The sequence below is a fragment of the Nannobrachium achirus genome (assembly GCF_963921795.1).
Source record: "Nannobrachium achirus genome assembly, chromosome: 17".
Taxonomy (NCBI): domain Eukaryota; kingdom Metazoa; phylum Chordata; class Actinopteri; order Myctophiformes; family Myctophidae; genus Nannobrachium; species Nannobrachium achirus.
Genome location: NC_137824.1, coordinates 26,350,353 through 26,369,121, shown reverse-complemented (window position 1 = coordinate 26,369,121; position 18,769 = coordinate 26,350,353). Strand labels below are relative to the sequence as shown.

The 18,769-nt window shown below is 41.8% G+C and overlaps 3 protein-coding genes across 4 annotated transcripts in view; 2 read left to right on the top strand and 1 right to left on the bottom strand.

The window, feature by feature from the left end:
* Positions 1-18,769, bottom strand: part of LOC308302148 (phospholipase A and acyltransferase 3-like) — a 273,125-nt gene that overhangs the window by 111,419 nt on the left and 142,937 nt on the right. The window lies entirely within an intron of this gene.
* trpt1 (tRNA phosphotransferase 1) overlaps positions 1-18,769 on the top strand; it is a 218,002-nt gene that overhangs the window by 147,571 nt on the left and 51,662 nt on the right. The gene's annotated exons all lie outside the window — the stretch shown is intronic.
* macrod1 (mono-ADP ribosylhydrolase 1) overlaps positions 1-18,769 on the top strand; it is a 149,078-nt gene that overhangs the window by 121,813 nt on the left and 8,496 nt on the right. The window contains exons 6-8 of the mRNA XM_080746647.1: positions 10,975-11,096; positions 13,995-14,025; positions 15,984-16,057. Of these exons, the coding sequence (XP_080602773.1) occupies positions 10,975-11,096; positions 13,995-14,025; positions 15,984-16,057 (227 nt within the window). The remainder of the gene's footprint in view (positions 1-10,974; positions 11,097-13,994; positions 14,026-15,983; positions 16,058-18,769) is intronic.

Genomic DNA, 18,769 nt, shown 5'->3' with positions numbered 1-18,769 from the left:
TGCAAAGACGTTCAAATGCTTGAACTTCTATGGAAAGAATATACGGTGCCAATCTGGAATTAATGTTTGTGGAACAGAACCGTTTGCAGAGGCTCTGCTCTTGTCATCTTTAGCAAGCTAACAGAGGAGAGAGCTGAGAAAGCAGCACAGTGAGAGGCGGGGCTGTGTGCGTGCGTGCGTGCGTGCGTGCGTGCGTGCGTGCGTGCGTGCGTGCGTGTTTGTGTGCAAAAAATGCAGGTTGTTTCCTTGACTTTTCCACTTATCAATAGTGCGGGACATGAGTTTTGAAACCGTTTCAAACATTCAGAATCAATAGTTATTGAAAAATCTATATTGTTGACAACACTATAGCTGTTAGTTCCCCCAAATTGAAAAAAGAAATATCTGGCTACACCATTGCTCAATAGGCATTGAGAGCAGCTTGAAGCCTGGCATTATGAAAAACATCAGCAAGTCAGGTATGTCTTGAATGTCTTCCCTCTTCAGGCCAGGGGTGAAATAGGAACAAATCTGGCACCCTTATTTTGGGTATGTTATTATAGGCCAAAATTTGTTCACAGTGCGATGCAATGCATTGACGCGTTGTAAATTGGCTATTTCAGGCGTGTGACAGCATTGTACGACAATGTATCAAATAGGGTTTAAGTGGTTAAAGCTTAGCCTTTCAAATAAAAAGCCCTGGAAAACACATTGATGTTATATGTACATTAACACAGTTACAGCACTGTATAATGATAGCCGGTGGACATTATTTTCGTCAACACTGTTATGCCACTTTAGTCTTTAGTCTTTTTATTCATTTCTACCCTGCATGTGTAGTGCCACAATATTGACACCTCTGGATTCATCTAGTCAAGTGCATACAGTATGATCACAACAAGTAATGTACTGTACAGTATATAACCAGAAGTAAAATCCTAAACTTGGAATGTGCTGCCCAATTTTCAAAATGTATCGACTGATTTTCTTTCCAGCTACAATGTTGGAGGAATCAGGAGGATAAAGAATCTTTGACAAGGAGACTTACTGTTCCAAATACATTTATGCATTTAATGAAGCCTGTCCCAATAACCTGCTGGTGTCAGAAGGGGCATCGTAGAGCTAGAGAAGTTAACCATCAAATTACTGATTAATGGAAGAATACCAGGTAGCAAGGTTGAGTGACTCAGTTCTTTGGCAAAGGGATATTCCCATGGTGTCACTCAAAGGAAATAGGGCAGATTTAATTCTGAAATTGCTTCTTCACTTCCTCCACAGGTATTACCAATACTACTCTGTTCCATTTAGTGTAGCAGAGCGAGCCTTTACACTACAGTAAGCCAACATACACAATATATGCTAGCTCTGGTCCAGAGTGTTAGCGAGTTCTCTCTAACGCGTGTAGCTCCTTGCCTCCTTGGTTGAGCAGATCGCCCCCCGCTACCCCGTCTCCCCGTTTCTCAAACAATTATAAACAGATCAGATATTGCAATTTTGATTAAATTAGTCAACAGAGCGCATTTGTGCTAGATTGTTTTAGGGTTAGGCTATATCAGGCTCTGATATTCGCTACAGAGTATATTTCTCATTATACAGAGCGCATTTGTGCATGTTGTCTATTGTGCTAGGGTTTTATTGTCTCTAATATTCGCCAGTATATTTCTATCTTTGAAGAAAATAGAGAGATATTGTAATTTGTATTAATTAATCATATACTTGGGGTACCCATTTAGAACGGGTACACATTATTGTGTATCATTATTTTATGCTTTAACTATTGAAAAATAGCAGATATACAAGCTCACAGCGCGGCACCGAGTGCCGCGCTGCGAGCTTGTAGATCTGCTATTTTTAAAAAATTGTGAAAATTAGAATTTTGACCCGATTCTATAAGTGTCTTTTGAATCCTTCTAAGATTTTTTGAAAAACCTACGTTTCTATGTCAGCAATCTGGCCAACCATCGTCAAAGAAAAGGTCCTTTTCACTTAACTGGAGCTCAGTTGGTCTGTTCTTGAGAGACTACTATGTCAGTGGTTCTCAAACCTTTTCATGTGAAGGACCCCCAAAATGATATGTATTTGGCCACGGACCCCCATCTCAAAATATTTAGTTCCAGGGACCACCCAGAAGCAAAATTTGAGTTAGAAACGTTCGCTTTGAAAATACATGTGTTCAAAGATTTGCACACATTTTCACAACTTTTTCAAAAATAGCAGATCTACAAGCTCGCAGTGCGGCACTCGGTGCCGCGCTGTGAGCTTGTATATCTGCTATTTTTCACTGGTTAAAGCATTCAATAATTCTAGGCCTACGCTCTGCTAGGAACGGTGCTCCTCCCATGGACTGAAAATTCCACTGCTGTTTTGTGTTGTTTAAAGACTACAGTATAAAAGACTACAGTATAATGATGTAAATTGATGTCAAAGTTTGCAATTTTTCCACTCAACTATGTACACCTCAAGGAAGGTTGCCCTTTTTGGTGTTAATTGAAAGTCAAGAAAAAGAAGAGCAGATTAACACTTTACATCTTTACACCTCTTTTTGAAGTTCAATATTAAACCAAGTTAAAACAGTTCAAACCATTTAATTGTGATGCCTCCAGAGATTTTTTGTCTCTGAAATAATGCTTGGATAATAAATGAGATTTCATAGGCTAAATCTATATAAATTCACTTTTGACTCTCAGCTACTTGATCGTTTAATCATCAAAACAGATTGATAAACTCACTCCTACATCTGAGATTGCCTTGTCACACAAAGGTGAGCTCTCTTTGATCCCAGCTCCCACTCTCAAGCATTCCCTAATACTCTGTCACTCACGTTGACACATATTTCTGACTCTCTTGGTCTCACACACACACACACACACACACACACACACACACACACACACACACACACACACACACACACACACACACACACACACACACACACACCTTTCCCATTTACTTTCTTTGACAGATGCACACTAACTCGCTTTGATATAACTCTCTTTGATATACACACACGCGCGTGTGTGCACTTGCGCGTGCACTTGCGCGTGCACCCACACACACACACTGACAGACACACGTACACACTCTTCCATTCCCCATTCTTCCTGTCACCTCAGTAACACACACACACACTCACACTCACACACACACACACACACACACACACACACACACACACACACACACACACATTTTCTCCACTATACATTACATTCTCTGTCTGTCCATCTCTCACTCACACACCCAAAGATCTCCAACATCACATCCTCACATAGTCTGCTAACTCTAAACTCTCCATCTCTCTTCCCAACGGCCACCGCAGACCTCCCCCCACCACCCTACCGAATCCTCCCACTCCCTACCTCACCCGTCCCCTCTGTCCCTTTCTTTCTTTGGCTCTCTCTCTCTCTCTCTCTCTGTTTCTCGCTGGCTGATGCGGGTCAGCCGTGTGGCGTGACGTGCGGGGGGAGTGGGTGTGGGGAGGCGGGTGATGAATGGTGGAACTAAAGCAACCTGCCGATCGATAATGTAAACAGGAGCGGAGAGAGGGCGGTAAATAATCCCGCCTCCTGACAGCACTGTCTGCCTCTGGGTGACAGAATGGGTGAGGTCTGGGGGAGGCGGGGGAGGGGGGGGGGGGGGTAGTACCATGGAGGCAGAGGACAGGGAGGGAGGGCGGGTTGGGGAGGTTGGAAGGGAGGGAGAGAGAGAAGAATGGAAATGATGGAGAGAAGGTAGCAGGATGAAATAAAATGTGTACTGTGTGTGTGTGTGTGTGTGTGTGTGTGTGTGTGTGGGTGGGTGGGTGTGGGGGTGGGTTGTGTAGGTGTGGGTGGGTGGGTGGGTGGGTGGATGGATGGATGGATGGATGGATGGATGGATGGATGGATGGAAGGCCAAAAAGGGTATGAATGGAGAGGGTGGTGGAGAGAGGGTGAACAAGGAGTGAAACGGTGATGGAGGGAAACTAGAATGAGATTCTGAGTTGAAGAATGAGGGAGAGATGGATAGTGACACAGAGGCCGTGTGTGTGTGTGTGTGTGTGTGTGTGTGTGTGTGTGTGTGTGTGTGTGTGTGTGTGTGTGTGTGTGTGTGTGTGTGTGTGTGTGTGTGTGTGTGTGTGTGTGTGTGTGTGTGTGTGTGTGTGTGTGTGTGTGTGTGTGTGTGTGGAAATGGCATTGGCAAAAACCTTTTTCTTTTAGGGGAAAAAGGCTAATTAGGTTTGCAACGAAAAAGATGGCTGTGGAAATTATGTGGCTGTGGATTAAATTTCTGTTTTAGAGGAACGTGTGTGCGTGTGCGTGTGTGTGTGTGTCTGAGAGTGCATGTGGAGCCTTGACATTTAGCAGATGACATGCAGATGGATGATCACCAAGTGACCTGCTGTTGAACTGATCAACTCCACGCACATACACACTCACACACGCACACGCACACACCCCCACAACTGACCTCGGCCACCTGACCAGATTCAGATTCACTTCATAGTTACTCAGATGCATTGGTTAGGTACATACATGTGAAAAGCCTATGCCTGGCTGGAAGCTACAATACAATTAAAATAAAATATAACCGGGCAAGAATATCAATATCTTTACTGTTATTAAACCACCACTGAATGTATTGGCATGGCTAAATGACACACGCACCCACACGTGGGCACGCACGCACGCGGACGGACGGACGGATGGACGGACAGACAGACAGACAGAGACACACACACATACACACACACACACACACACACACACACACACACACACACACACACACACACACACACACACACTTGTTCGCATATACAAGAATGGTGCAAGAGCATCATTCACCAACACACACTCACGTGTCACTATTGACTGCCCTTTTGAGTAAACAAAAAAACACCTGCCCTCATGAACAATAATATTCACACATACTTTATAGCGTTTTCACACAATGACACACTTGTAACCAAGATAATATGGGACAATCTTCTTGAATTTACACTTTTAATCCTTTATACATGGTTGTCAGGGCATTAGAACTGCAGCCGTAGTGTTCTAGGGTTCCTTTGAGTCATGTACAGACTAGAGTACACTGTGTGTGTTTTCTCTGTTTTAGTGTACTTCGGGTTCATCAACACGTGCAATTGTCAGGCCTAGAATTATTGAATGCTTTAACCAGTGAAAAATAGCAGATATACAAGCTCACAGCGCGGCACCGAGTGCCGCGCTGCGAGCTTGTAGATCTGCTATTTTTGAAAAAGTCGTGAAAATGTGTGCAAATCTTTCTTGAACATATGTATTTTCAAAGCGAACGTTTGTAACTCAAATTTTGCTTCTGGGGGGTCCCTGGAACTAGATATTTTGAGATGGGGGTCCGTGGCCAAATAAATATCATTTTGGGGGTCCTTCACATGAAAAGGTTTGAGAACCACTGACATAGTAGTCTCTCAAGAACGGACTAACTGAGCTCCAGTTAAGTGAAAAGGACCTTTTCTTTGACGATGGCTGGCCAGATTGCTGAAACAAAGGATTCAAAAGACACTTATAGAATCGGGTCAAAATTCTAATTTTCACGATTTTTCAAAAATAGCAGATCTACAAGCTCGCAGTGCGGCACTCGGTGCCGCGCTGTGAGCTTGTATATCTGCTATTTTTCAATAGTTAAAGCATAAAATATTGCGTCATAATGTGTTCAGGCCTAAATGGGTTAAATTGGCACGATGAAACTTCAGAAAGCACAGCGATAAATATTGCCATTCTAGAACAAGCTGGAAGCTCGGCTTGGTGGAGCATCGATCATTGAACTGCAAACTCCCCAGTTTGATTCCAGCCTGGGAACCAGTGGTGCACATCGTCTCTCCTCCCTGCCTTTGCTTTCCCATCTCTATCCACTCTCCTGTCTGAATAATCAATGCAATGCCGTAATAAATAGACTTTAAAAATAGCAGCCATCTCAGACTCACTCATTTCATACTTGTTCCCAGCACAGAGCAGACCTACAGTACACTCGTCTATACTCCACCTGCGCCGTAGCCTAATGCTGCACTGCGTCTCAAGCGTACACCATAAAGCCCACAGCATCTCATCCAATAATATCAACCTTGCCATCAATCTCGACAACAATAGGCTAATGGAACAGCTGACCCTTGCTGGATTGAGAAAGCCTGCTCAGCAGTTCAGCAAACTTTGACCTGGTATTTCTCCTACTTCCGTGTAGTAGGAGTAGGAACATGTTAACTGTGTGTAACGACATGTTTTGCTGGAAATGCCTTTTGTCTCCACTTCTGTCCCCAAGTGAGTTAAACAAAATATCTGTCAGTGCTTACCCTTGGTTAGCAGGGATGAGTGCTGAGGATCAATACCCATTACAACAATTCCGATTCTTTTTTTGTTGGTATTAATATCGATTTTGAGGCATCAAAAGCTATCCAGCAGTATTGAAAAGGCTTCAGAATGATTCACTCTATAACAGTGGACTCTCTGGTTTTACCTCAAAGGGGAAATCAATGTGGCATTGTGTGATGATATGTTGAAAAGTAATTAGTGTGCCGAATGATTTCGATCATGTCATTAAATACACTTTTATGGGAATGTATCACATAAATTATACATTTAATTAAGAGGTATCAGTATAAAAATGCAATTAGCAGGGTTCCCACGGTCATGAAATTCCTGGAAATATTTTGAAATTTGAAAAATATTTTTCCAGTACTGGAAACATTTTGGAATTGATCAAGGGTCCTGGAAGGTCCTGGAAAAATTAGCTGTGCATTGTCTTTGGTTATTGATTTTGTTAATACCTCTGAAATGACAAATGAAACATTGGCCAAATAGAGGCAGAAATTGTGAAAATAGCAGATCTACGTGCTCACAACGCCTCGCGTTGTGAGCATGTAGATCGGCTATTTTCACCATGAAACCGTGTTAAACAAAATTCCTCAACTCTTAGTGCTCGTCAGGGTGCTAGGGTCCCCATTTAAAATATGATTATTTCGGGGGTCACGGCCTGAAAAGTTTGAGAACCACTGTCTTTGGGCATTGCGCGTAGGAGTAAGCGACTCGTTATTGAGCTGGTAGTCCTGGTAATCGGGTTAAATATTCTGGGAAAGTTTTGGAAAGGTTTTGGAAATTAATTGGTAAAAATGTGTGGGAACCCTGAGTTAGGATCACATTGTAAATAAATACTGTAAGTACACAGAATAACGTTACTTTTACTGTAGCGGTATTTGTCTGATAATGCAACTTACAGAGATGGGAAAAGTACTCACGTTCTGTACTTAAGTAAAAGTAAAAGTACTTGTGAAAAAAACGACTTTGGTAAAAGTAAAAGTACTCATTCCAAATAATTACTCAAGTAAAAAGTAAAAAGTATGTGCTTTGAAAAGTACTTTTAAAGTAAAAGTAAAAGTATTTTTACCGTATATTTCTAGAATTTGAAGGATATTAAAATTAAAAGATCCCCACCAAACACACGTCTTAAAACTGGCCCAGAATGGTTTCCTACTATGATGTGAAATCTAAATGCAGCAGTGTTTTTTAGACTGAGTACAGATAGCCTAATATTTGACTCTCCAAGTACAATCATTATTATTATAAAAAATATATGTAGGCTATATCCCACGATTTTGTAACCCATTTTATTTAAGTGCCAATTGACCAACAAGTAGGCCTACACCATTATGACTGAATAATGAATGTTAAAATACAGATAAGGTTTCCTAATAAGAATGTCGTTTTGATTGTTCAATTATAATTATAATACATCTCACATCCACAGACATATTTCTGACTGTTACTGTAAGATCTTTTGCATATTGTCTGTCAGAGGACCCCAATGTAAACAAGCCATATAGACCTACTGTAGTGCTTTTGCTATGCGAACTGCTAATCAAGTATTCAATAAAAACACACGCATGCACCGTGTGTGTGTGTGGCGCGTGCGTGCCCTAATGCGCGTGCATCTTGAAGATGCACGCGCATTAGGGCACGCACGCGCCACACACACACACACACACACACACACACACACACACACACAGACACGCTAAAGGCTTTTTTTGCGAGGCAAAGATGACCGAAGCTACAGTTAATTGTGCAGAGCAGACCATTTCACTTTTTCCACAGAGAACTTGACAGAAGCATTACTTTATCTGCCACTAACTCACCTAAGCTTCGGGAGGTTCAAAACGAACGCATTTCCAACGCGTGTTCATTACAGGAGCGCAGCATGGCCAAAGTCTTGTGTTTATAATCCATAGAAGTTATAGACTAATCCACGTGAATTGTGCATAGAGTTGTGTTGTCATTTTTAAACGAGATGAATGGTATCCAGCATGTTATGATGGTAGAATTAAACCACTTCCTCTGAGAACCGTGGATTTCAAAATAAGAGCATAGGGTATTAGGCTATTATGTAGACTATATGATCAGTTTTATTTGTTAGGCTAGTTACAGGAAGTAAATAGACCAGTGCTCATGCCGGTGTTGCCCCACTTGACACAGTGACTCTCTCACTCCAGAGCGTCACCGCAGCTTCTATGCATGATGATCGATCGCTCTAATCATTTCGTTTGATCTGCCACGCATCGGCGCTGCATTAACATAAAAGTAGCGAGCCTGTTTTGAAAATGTAGCGAAGTAAAAGTACAGATACTTGTGTTAAAATGTAACGGATAAAAGTAAAAAGTACCCAGAAAAATAAATACTCAGTAAAGTACAAAGTACTGAAAAATGTACTTCGTTACAGTAACGAAGTATTTGTACTTCGTTACTTCCCATCTCTGGCAACTTACAATGCATTTATATCACGAATCAGGCCGAACATGGGCATTTTAGCTAGCAGCTCAATTCACATGTCACACTTGTTCTGGAATGTACCGTGACAGTGTGAGTACATTCCATCCTGTCATGGAAACAAATGAACTGCAGGCAGGCTGTTAAGCACGGTTGGTGTGTGATATTTACGCAGAAAGGTCTGTTCAAAGATATGTTTGATTCAGTTTCATAGGGGACAAAATGAAACTGAATCATGAAACTGACAGTCTGTTCCATAGGGGATAAAACATTTCTGGCCGTCCAGATTGTGCACAAGACCCAGCGTCATAAATAGGTCAACTCTATGAGATACACATTCATTCATGTTGGCTACATTATTTCTTCATATTTATTTCTTTATTATCAGGATTGTATTATATTATTTTATGAGTTATGAGTTATACAATATACTATGTCCACAACCAACTTCATCTTTCAACCTGGTGTTTGAAAAAGACTTGTTAATGGGCTCTCAATGCCTCAAGGCTAATATCACTGCTGTCAAGCAGTTCTTTTTTTTTTGTAAATTAACCCATTTAGGCCTACGATTATTGACTGCTTTAACTACTGAAAAATAGCAGATATACAAGCTCACAGCGCGGCACCGAGTGCCGCGCTGCGAGCTTGTAGATCTGCTATTTTTGAAACATCTTGATTTGTCTTTGCAAGTCTTTGAATATATCTATTTAAAAGCGAACATTTGTAACTCAAATATTTGCTTCTGGGTGGTCCCTGGAACAGCATATTTTGAGATGGGGGTCCGCGGCCAAATACCTGTAATTTTGGGGGTCCTTGACATGAAAAAGTTTGAGAACCACTGATTTAGAGGAAGGATTTAGTAGTCGGGTCAAAGATCGGGTCAAAGATATTCATAGACTTGCACACATTTTCACGATTTTTCAAAAATAGCAGATCTACAAGCTCGCAGCGCGGCACTCGGTGCCGCGCTGCGAGCTTGTATATCTGCTATTTTTCTAAAGTTAAAGCATAAAATAATGGTTAAAGTGGTTAAAATCTAACGCGACTATTTGAGAGTTAATGCCCTGCTTTGAACTAGTACAAGAATGTTGTGCAGAAGTAGTGAAAATAGCTGATCTCCAAGCTCACAAAAGCCCATCAATATTTAACCAGTGAAAAGGTATCAACAAGAGCTTGTGATTAAATCCATTGGGAGCACAGGTTCTGTTTTTCCATTGTGAAACATAACAGGTTTTGGACGTACAAGGTTTCCACCCAGCACCAACAAACACTATCTAGGCATCTGCTGGTTGAAAAAGACTTGCTAATGAAAACAGTGATTGTAGCCGCGGCTGTAGAGAGATCAGATACTAAGCCACACATGAAAACGTAGAGGAAAATAATCACAAATAGCGTGCTATTGAACCGCGTGGTGTTGGAAACAGCAGCGGCAGATAGCATTTGAGTCCAAATACCATGTTACATCATTTCTCTCTAATGGCCTCTGATCCCGAGGGAGGGGTTTGCAGGGGGGGGGGGAGGAGGAGGATGAAAGAGGGCTTTTCGTGCGTCTTTCTCAGTGTTGTGGAGGGAGTGGAGTTTGGGCCTTGTTACAGCTGTTGGTTGCAACTATGACTGAGCACTGTGTGCATGTGTGTGTGTGTGTGTGTGTGTGTGTGTGTGTGTGTGTGTGTGTGTGTGTGTGCGCGCGCGCGCGCCCGCCAACACATGTGATATCATGTGTGTTTTATGTGTGTGTCCGTGCTGATCATAGACCTGGGTTCCATGCTGAGAGCAACACGCAGAACCTCATCAGAACGTGTGGTTGCACTGGTGTTACTTGGCAGACAGGGACCGGCATTAAACACATCTCTTCTTCTTCTCTCTCTCTCCTTCTGTCTCCCTCACACACACACACACACACACACACACACACACACACACACACACACACACACACACACACACACACACACACACACACGATTATTTTGTGCCTCCCGTCTTTATCCTCTTTATTTTGTTGCTTAATCCGCCCTCTCACACACACACACACACACACACACACACACACACACACACACACACACACACACACACAATGTGTACTCTTTCTCTCCCAAACCCACCCGCCCTCCTTTTCCTGTTTTCTCTGTTACTCATCATCTCTCTCCCCTATACACCCCTTACTCACGCTGTTCTCCCTCCTCCCTCCCTCCCTCTCTCTCTGTCTCACCAGATGTGATCCACACGGTGGGGCCTGTTGCCATGGGAGGCGTCGGGGAGGAGGAGAGGACCAGACTGAGGGCGTGCTACAGGAACAGCCTGGAGGTCGCCACCGAGAACAACGTTCGCTCCTTGGTGAGACGGTGTGAGAGCACAGTGTTTCTCAAACGTTGACATTTCAAGGTCTGCCCTTAACTCTGGCAGTGTACAAAATGGAGCCAAATGGGGTCCATTTGGTTTCATTTGTAGTCCCTGGAATCCACTTTGAGAACCACTGTGTTCGAGGAGAGGTGAGAGATGGTACTGAGGTGAGCACTGTTTCCCAAACTGTGGGTCGGGACCCCATTTGTGGGTCGCGGACCAATTGTTATGGGTCACGACTCGAGTGAAAATCCCATTTTCTTTTCCTACAAAAAGTGAAATATCTATTTCAAAAGATGGAAAATCTTTTGAGATCATTTTATTTTTAGAAATGAAACAAATTGAAGAATTTCATAAATGTTTAAACAAACAAACAAACAGATACATCTGAAAAATTATATAAATAAAATATAATTATAATGAAGAAGTATTGAAAATAGCTGCTATTTTCACTAGTTTGGGTCCTGGGCGAATGTCTAATTTCTCTTTTGGGTCACGGGCTAAAACGTTTGCGAACCTCTGCTGTAGAGCAGGGGTTTTCAAACTTTTTTGACTCAGGGCACCTCTGTAAATAACCTTTTCATCCACAGCACCCCTGAATTACACTGTTAATTTTTAGAATCTTACATCATATTGGAGAAATATCTGTTTCCATCAGAACTGACTGAAAATAACGTTATACTTAACGTTTAACCACTTGAACCCCAGCATGCCTATTCTGGGGGGAAGGTTCACCAAAAATAGCCCATCTACAAGCTCACAATGCGTCACAGTGCGTCACAACGTGGCGTGTTCTGAGCTTGTAGATCTGCTATTTTTGGTGAAGAGAGTTATCATAGATAGAAAAAGAACTCATCAAGTACAGTGCAAATCAGGTTTGTTTTACTAAGCATAGTGAAGTGATAAATTATGAATTCCAAATATTATCAAATTATCTCGCGGCACCCCTGGACTGGCATCACGGCACCCCAGGGTGCCCCGTCACCCACTTTGAAATCCCCTGCTGTAGAGATACAGTAGGTAGAGGGAGTAATGAAAGGAAAAGGGGAATGGATGGACAGATGTTTGCATGAGGTGGAAGGAAGGAAGGAAGGAAGTAAGTAGTGAAGGAGACGGAGTCTTGAAGTGCAACCAGACCTTAATTAGGATGCACCTCACAACAGATTGATGAAGCTTTGAACTATCATCATATGAATTGTGCTTAAATAAAGCAGAGTTTGGACTACTTAATTAAGTGTGTCTTACTGTATCTTTCTATTCTCTCCGCACAATAGAACCAAGGCCCATACTGTATGTGTCAAGCCTCTGACTAGCAAAGGCTGAAGTGCCTGGAAATTCTCAGAATTACACAAATTTGGCCTACTCTTGGGCATGGAAGAAGAAAAATGTATACATGTATAAATATTTCCCGTAATTGGGAAAAGCCACCAGGATTTAGATGAGCTTGGGAGTGGTCTTGAACTGTTAAGAGTGATGCATGGAAATGCTTGACAACAACAAGCTTATCAAAAGTTACAGTTCAGTTTACAGATAGAAATGTAATAATCTTTGTGACTGTCTTTATACAGTAGGAGGGATATTTCATCACAAGCCATTTCTAAGTTTCAATACAAATCGCCTGATGGTAGTCGGTCCATTGCTCCATAATTTGTAGTGGCATACATATAAAGTACAGTATGTCCATAGTGTGTGTAGAGTAATACATCACCTTGCTGTGTAATATTTATACAGTAGTAATGTTATGGCCTCTTGCCAGTCTCCCACATCGCTCTATTATTGTAGCACGCTATCAGACCTACAGTTCACGTACATACATTATCATTTATTAATGTTACAGTACATACTTAACACTTGATCAGTCTACATGGAAAGTGAATACATAACCTACAGTGAATGAATAGCATATACATGATTGCAAGAGAATTATTTCATAATGGACACCGTTTTCATTCAGTGAAGATGATCGAAGTGGTCTTTTTAAAAGTGCTCTACAAATCCAAAGTGTGGCAACACACTGACACTTCACCTCCGATAATATACAGATGAATTGAGTTTAATTTATTTAGCAGTGACAATACACATTAATTAACATCGCTATTCGCCCATTCATTTCCCCACCGCTCTACATGATGTTTCCTAATGCAAAAACATGTTCCATTTATGGAAATCACTGGTTGCCCCAGAATTGACGGTGTCATAGATCATTTGTCCAATAAACGAGGATGCATTTCCTCATCTATTGGACCAGGTATCTTATTACGCTTTGAATGGAAAGCGATCAACACAAAGTGGTTATGGATGCAAATTACACGAGCCTTAATTTTGTGGCCAAATAGAGGGGGTGTGTCAGGTTAAACACTGTTTTATTATTGGAAGGTTTGTTTACTTACAGTGTTGCCTATTATGTAAATTGCAAATAGGCCTATTCTCGTTGAATCCATAGTGCAGCTATCAGGAAGAACAACTACAAATCATCTTAATTAAAATTTTGTTGCCCAGAGTGTCGTAAAACCTTGACATCACTATGAATTATCAGAAGACAACAGCTACTCCTCTCTTAAAGTGGTTATGTGACGCTTCATAAATACCTCTTACAGTACGTGTTACTGTGAGGTGCTTTTAGTCCCAGAACAAAGGAATAATATTGTATCAAATCAAAAACACCAATCAGTGTATAATTGCCTTTCACCTATTGTAACTTAACTGCATGCTGTGAACGGATTGTGCTGAACATGTTCATGTTTGGATTGTTTCATATGATTGTGTTTTATATGATTGTGTGTGTGCGTGCGTGCGCGCGAACGAGCGCTGGGGGGACTGGAGACAGTAGGTGGTTTACACTGTATGATCGGCAATAGATTGTAACATTTGTTTTTCATTTGAACCCCGCAGGCCTTCCCTTGTATCTCCACTGGAATCTACGGTCAGTTTCTTTCTGTCTGTATGTTGTTTCTGATTGCAGTTGTGGTGTTGACAACAGCACTTATTTGATTTATTCCACTTCTTGCATTCACAGGTAGCGTGGTGACTGTGCGTGTGTGTCAGTATGTGTGTGTCTACACATGCGTATCTTATTTCGTACTTTATAATTTCAAATGAACTTGGGAGCCTCAAAGCCAAGCCAGAACTCTGTGAAATATATCTTTGTATTGAATAAGCATAATACATGCAGCACATGCCGGAAACCACACAACGGCAGGTTCTAGGGCTGTCACAATTATTACATAATCTTCTATTTGCGTTTATTTCGGATAATCGCAATTATTTTGCATAATCGTCATAATCGTTTCCATGTTGAGAAATGTTAATATAGTTACAAACACTTTTAAAAAGTAGTGAAAATAGCCGATCTACAAGCTCACAACGTTTCGCGGTGCGACGCGTTATGAGTTTGTAGATCGGCTATTTCCACTATCAATGTTATTTTTTAAGTATAAAATTGTCAAATATGTCAGTAATTTCTTTGCATATTTAAGTTATGTGTCATGATTGCCATGTGCAACTTCAAAGCCTAAAAGCCAAACAGAAATGTAATTGTCAACAACAAATACACAATTAAATCGTTAATCGCAATTATTTGCGTCATGTAAAATGTCATAATCGTGACAGCCCTACCAGGTTCCCATATGGTTTGATTTACCAGTATCGCCCATCCCATTTAAGAGTTTGAGGAGGCTCCTGTCTATCACGCTCCTCCTAGTATCTCCTCTGGCCCAAAGGCGTTTCTCAGATTAAGGCTCTGGATTAGAGCTAGAAGATTAAACTAGATTATTATGAGAGATGGCGTCAGATGGGGTGTAATCCACCCGCACTGGCAGGGGAGCGCGTTAACGCACAGCAGTGCAGTGCTTAAAACGCTGCTGGAGTGTTTTCCAATGCTTTGCCCTGACTGAGTGGGAAAGAAAAGGGTCAGTGGCAAAGCATCAGCACAAAAGTTGTTTGTGCTTTGAACTATGGCACAGTTGCTGCCATGTGCAGTCCCTTGTATGCTGGTCCTATATGCTCTCCGTGGTCTTTCTCTTTGTCCACTCTCCCTCTAGTCTGGGGGCACTCTTTGGTGCACAGTCAAATTGCTCATTGTAAATTTATATCTGGCCCATACCATTTCCATACTTGGGTCCCTTATTTTACACCCTAAAAGAGTTAACAACAAGGAATTTACTGTGTGTGTGTGTGTGTGTGTGTGTGTGTGTGTGTGTGTGTGTGTGTGTGTGTGTGTGTGTGTGTGTGTGTGTGTGTGTGTGTGTGTGTGTGTGCACGCATGCGTGTGGGTGTGCTCATGTGCGTACGTGCGAGCGTGTACTTAGCATTCTAGCAAACAATATTATGATTCAGACCATGATTTATGGAATAATTACTCTTTAATTACCAGATATTCTTTTTTTTTCTGTGTGTGTGTGTGTGGGGGGGGGGGGGGGGGGATTTTACGGCTTTGGAATCACACAGCTGCAAAATGCATATAGGAATCAAACGCTACTCTCTCTGTTACTTACACTGTGTGTTTCCTACTCTCTCTCTCTCTCTCTCTCTCTCTCTCTCTCTCTCTCTCTCTGTCTGTCTGTCTGTCTCTCTCTGTCATCATGACCAACAAGTGTGCTGCGTCTCAGTACCTTACAGGTGTGACCAGAGATGAGAGAGAGGGAGACAGAAACACAGAGACAGAAAACGGGCTGTGATGTGTGAGAACAGAACAGCGAGTGGATGTACAGTGGAAAAAACAACAAACACATAGCTCCAAAAACAACCCAGCCACGTGGATCTGTCACGGCACCTGTTTCTGCAAATTGCATTTATTATTGACATCTCATTTTGTGTGTGTGTGTGTGTGTGTGTGTGTGTGTGTGTGTGTGTGTGTGTGTGTGTGTGTGTGTGTGTGTGTAGGATACCCACCTGAGCAGGCTGTACACGAGGCATTGGCAACCGTGAGGAAATATCTGGACGAGCATCACGACAAGGTGTGTGTGTGTTTGTGTTTGAGTGTGCCAATTTTTCCCTACAGTTTCCTCAAGGTATTCTTCCTTCCGCAGCTGTTGTTTTTGTTTTGTGGAGAGAGCAGGGAGAAGGATGCATTGAGAGAACACACACACATGCGCACACACGCACGCACGCACACACACACACACACACACACACACACACACACACACACACACACACACGCGCGCACTGCAGCCCTAAGTGCTGGCTCCCATGCTCACGGCCAAGTCATGTTTTAATTGGCTCCTTGAGGGACGAAAGTCGACTTGCACAAACACACACAAGTGCGCGAGCATGCACAAATGCACAGACCTTTTCTGAAAGATAACTAAAGGTAGAGCGATAGCAGTTCCACACGGAACAAGGAAATCAACTGTAGACATGCCCTACACCCTCTCACACACACTCACACTTCTTAACCACTTAAACCTTCTGTACTTCATTGACAGGAGTCCTCCAGGGGCCTGTACTAGGCCCCATTCTTTTTTTCCCCTTCAACACCAAATATGTTTGCCGAAAATAGACGATCTACCCCCTGGTAGATCAATTATGTGCTTGTAGCTTTTTGACAAATGTTCGCCTGCAGAGTAGAGACGCTATGGTGGTGGAAAAAGTACTCACATATTTTATTTAAGTGAAAGTATCAATACTGCAGCTTAGAAATACTCTGTTACAATTTTAAAAAAGTACGAAAGTGTTGGCATCAAAATGTACTTAAAGTAAAAGTAAAAATGTTTGAAAATAGCACATCTACAAGCTCATAACGCGTCGCATCGCGACACGTTGTGAGCTTGTAGATCGGCTATTTTGAAACAGCTTTGGTATAAAATAGGGCTAAAGTGGTTTATGTATGTTTTATAATATTATAATTTATATCTGCAAAGTAACTAGTAAACTAAAGTTTTCAAATAATTGTAGTGGAGTAAAAGTACAATATTTGCATCCGAGATGTAGTGGAGCTAAAAGTATTGGAAATTGGAAATACTCAAGTAAAGTTCAAATACCTCATACATCAAATACCTGCCATTTTACTTAAGTTCAGTACTTAAGTAAATGTACTTACACCACTTTACACCACTTCTTTCACCTTCGCATTCTCTCTTTCTATAGTTCTACCTTTGCCCTCCATATCGTGTTTGACTAATGTGCCGTATCGCCTCCCAGAGAGGGTGTTGACGATGTTATTGTTAGCATTGCTGTCTCCAGAGGCTCTGTAGCAATAGCAGCCTACTGATGTCATCAGCCACTCTGAGGGAACTGTGTCCTATGATATCATAAAGCATACGTAGGTTGGGTGCTAATCAGCGGTAATGCAAGAAATGGAGATGGCGTGTCAATTCAAGAGGATTTATTTACATTCCTTTCTGACATGCCCAAAATAGGAATGCCAGGTTAAAAGTGGTGGATACTAGGCTAAATATAACTATACTGCTGGAGTTTCACACATGAAGTAAAAAGATGGATACACAGACAGACAGACCTTTATGATCTAAAGGGGCCTGGAGAAATTCAGTTGCCATGGCATTACAGCACATTACAGCAGTATGAAACACAGTACAGATAGAGGAAAAAGAGATACCTCTAGGAGTAACAAATAAAACTAATAATAGAAAATAAAAAGAGTCGTCAGATAGGGATTAGGAAAAGAATACCAGACACCAGGTACAGTATACTACAGAAATATTGCCTGGCCCTCAGCCCTCAGCACTGCCTGGGAATAAGGGTGGTGAAACGGCTTTTACCAGGTGTAGATAAGAAGAGACAATGTGGCTAATTTCACTCCACAGTCCTATTCTTTGTGAGGCATTGTTCTAGTTAGGACTTATGAATGAAAATAAAAAATGGCAAAACAAGGCAATTCAAGACAATAGTATTCCATCCCATATTGCACATAATAGTCCCTCTTTTGTTGCTCTTGACAGCTGGTTTATGGCAACAAATCAATGGAATCACAGCTAATCAGTGGCATCATCTACTGTGCATAGTACAGTATACACAACTGTATAGCTGGTGTATACCTCCATGCATCCAGTCTCCCTTACTTACACTACCCAGTATTAATGTGAGCATCTCAGAAGTCCCCAGTAATTGCTGCAGAATGAGCTCCCCGCCGCTAGTTTGCAATGACCATTTTGCATCGATCCTAATGAGCATTCAGTTTAATTTGGTTCAGGGAGGCGCAAAATGGCAAAAGTGACATCAGCCAAGGGAGGAAACTAATGATTTTTGAGTCATAGTCTGCAGGGTGTAGTTCGTTACATCAACCTACCTTCTTCTGAATTATCCCCCATTGAAATTAAGACTAATTGGTATAATTGCGAATGAACCAACACTGACAGCCAGGTGTGATCCACAGGCTAGTAGGCTATAGTGAAATCTCTTTCCTTGAAAGCAATGACACTAAAACCCCCAGACAGAGTGGTAGCGGCGCGACCGCATGGGCTCTCATGTCTGGCGATCGGTGTCCGGTTTGATCTCTCTCCCTGTGTCCTGTCTCTCTACACCAGTGGTTCCCCAACTTTTTAGCTCGAGACCCAAAAAAGAAATTAGACCCAAACTAGTGAAAATAGCAGATCTACAAGCTCGCTTCACACCACGTTGTGAGCTTGTACATTGAAAATTATTTTATTTATTCATGAAAAATGCTGCTTTTTTGGGAATGTTTTGAAATAAATAATAATTAAAACCAA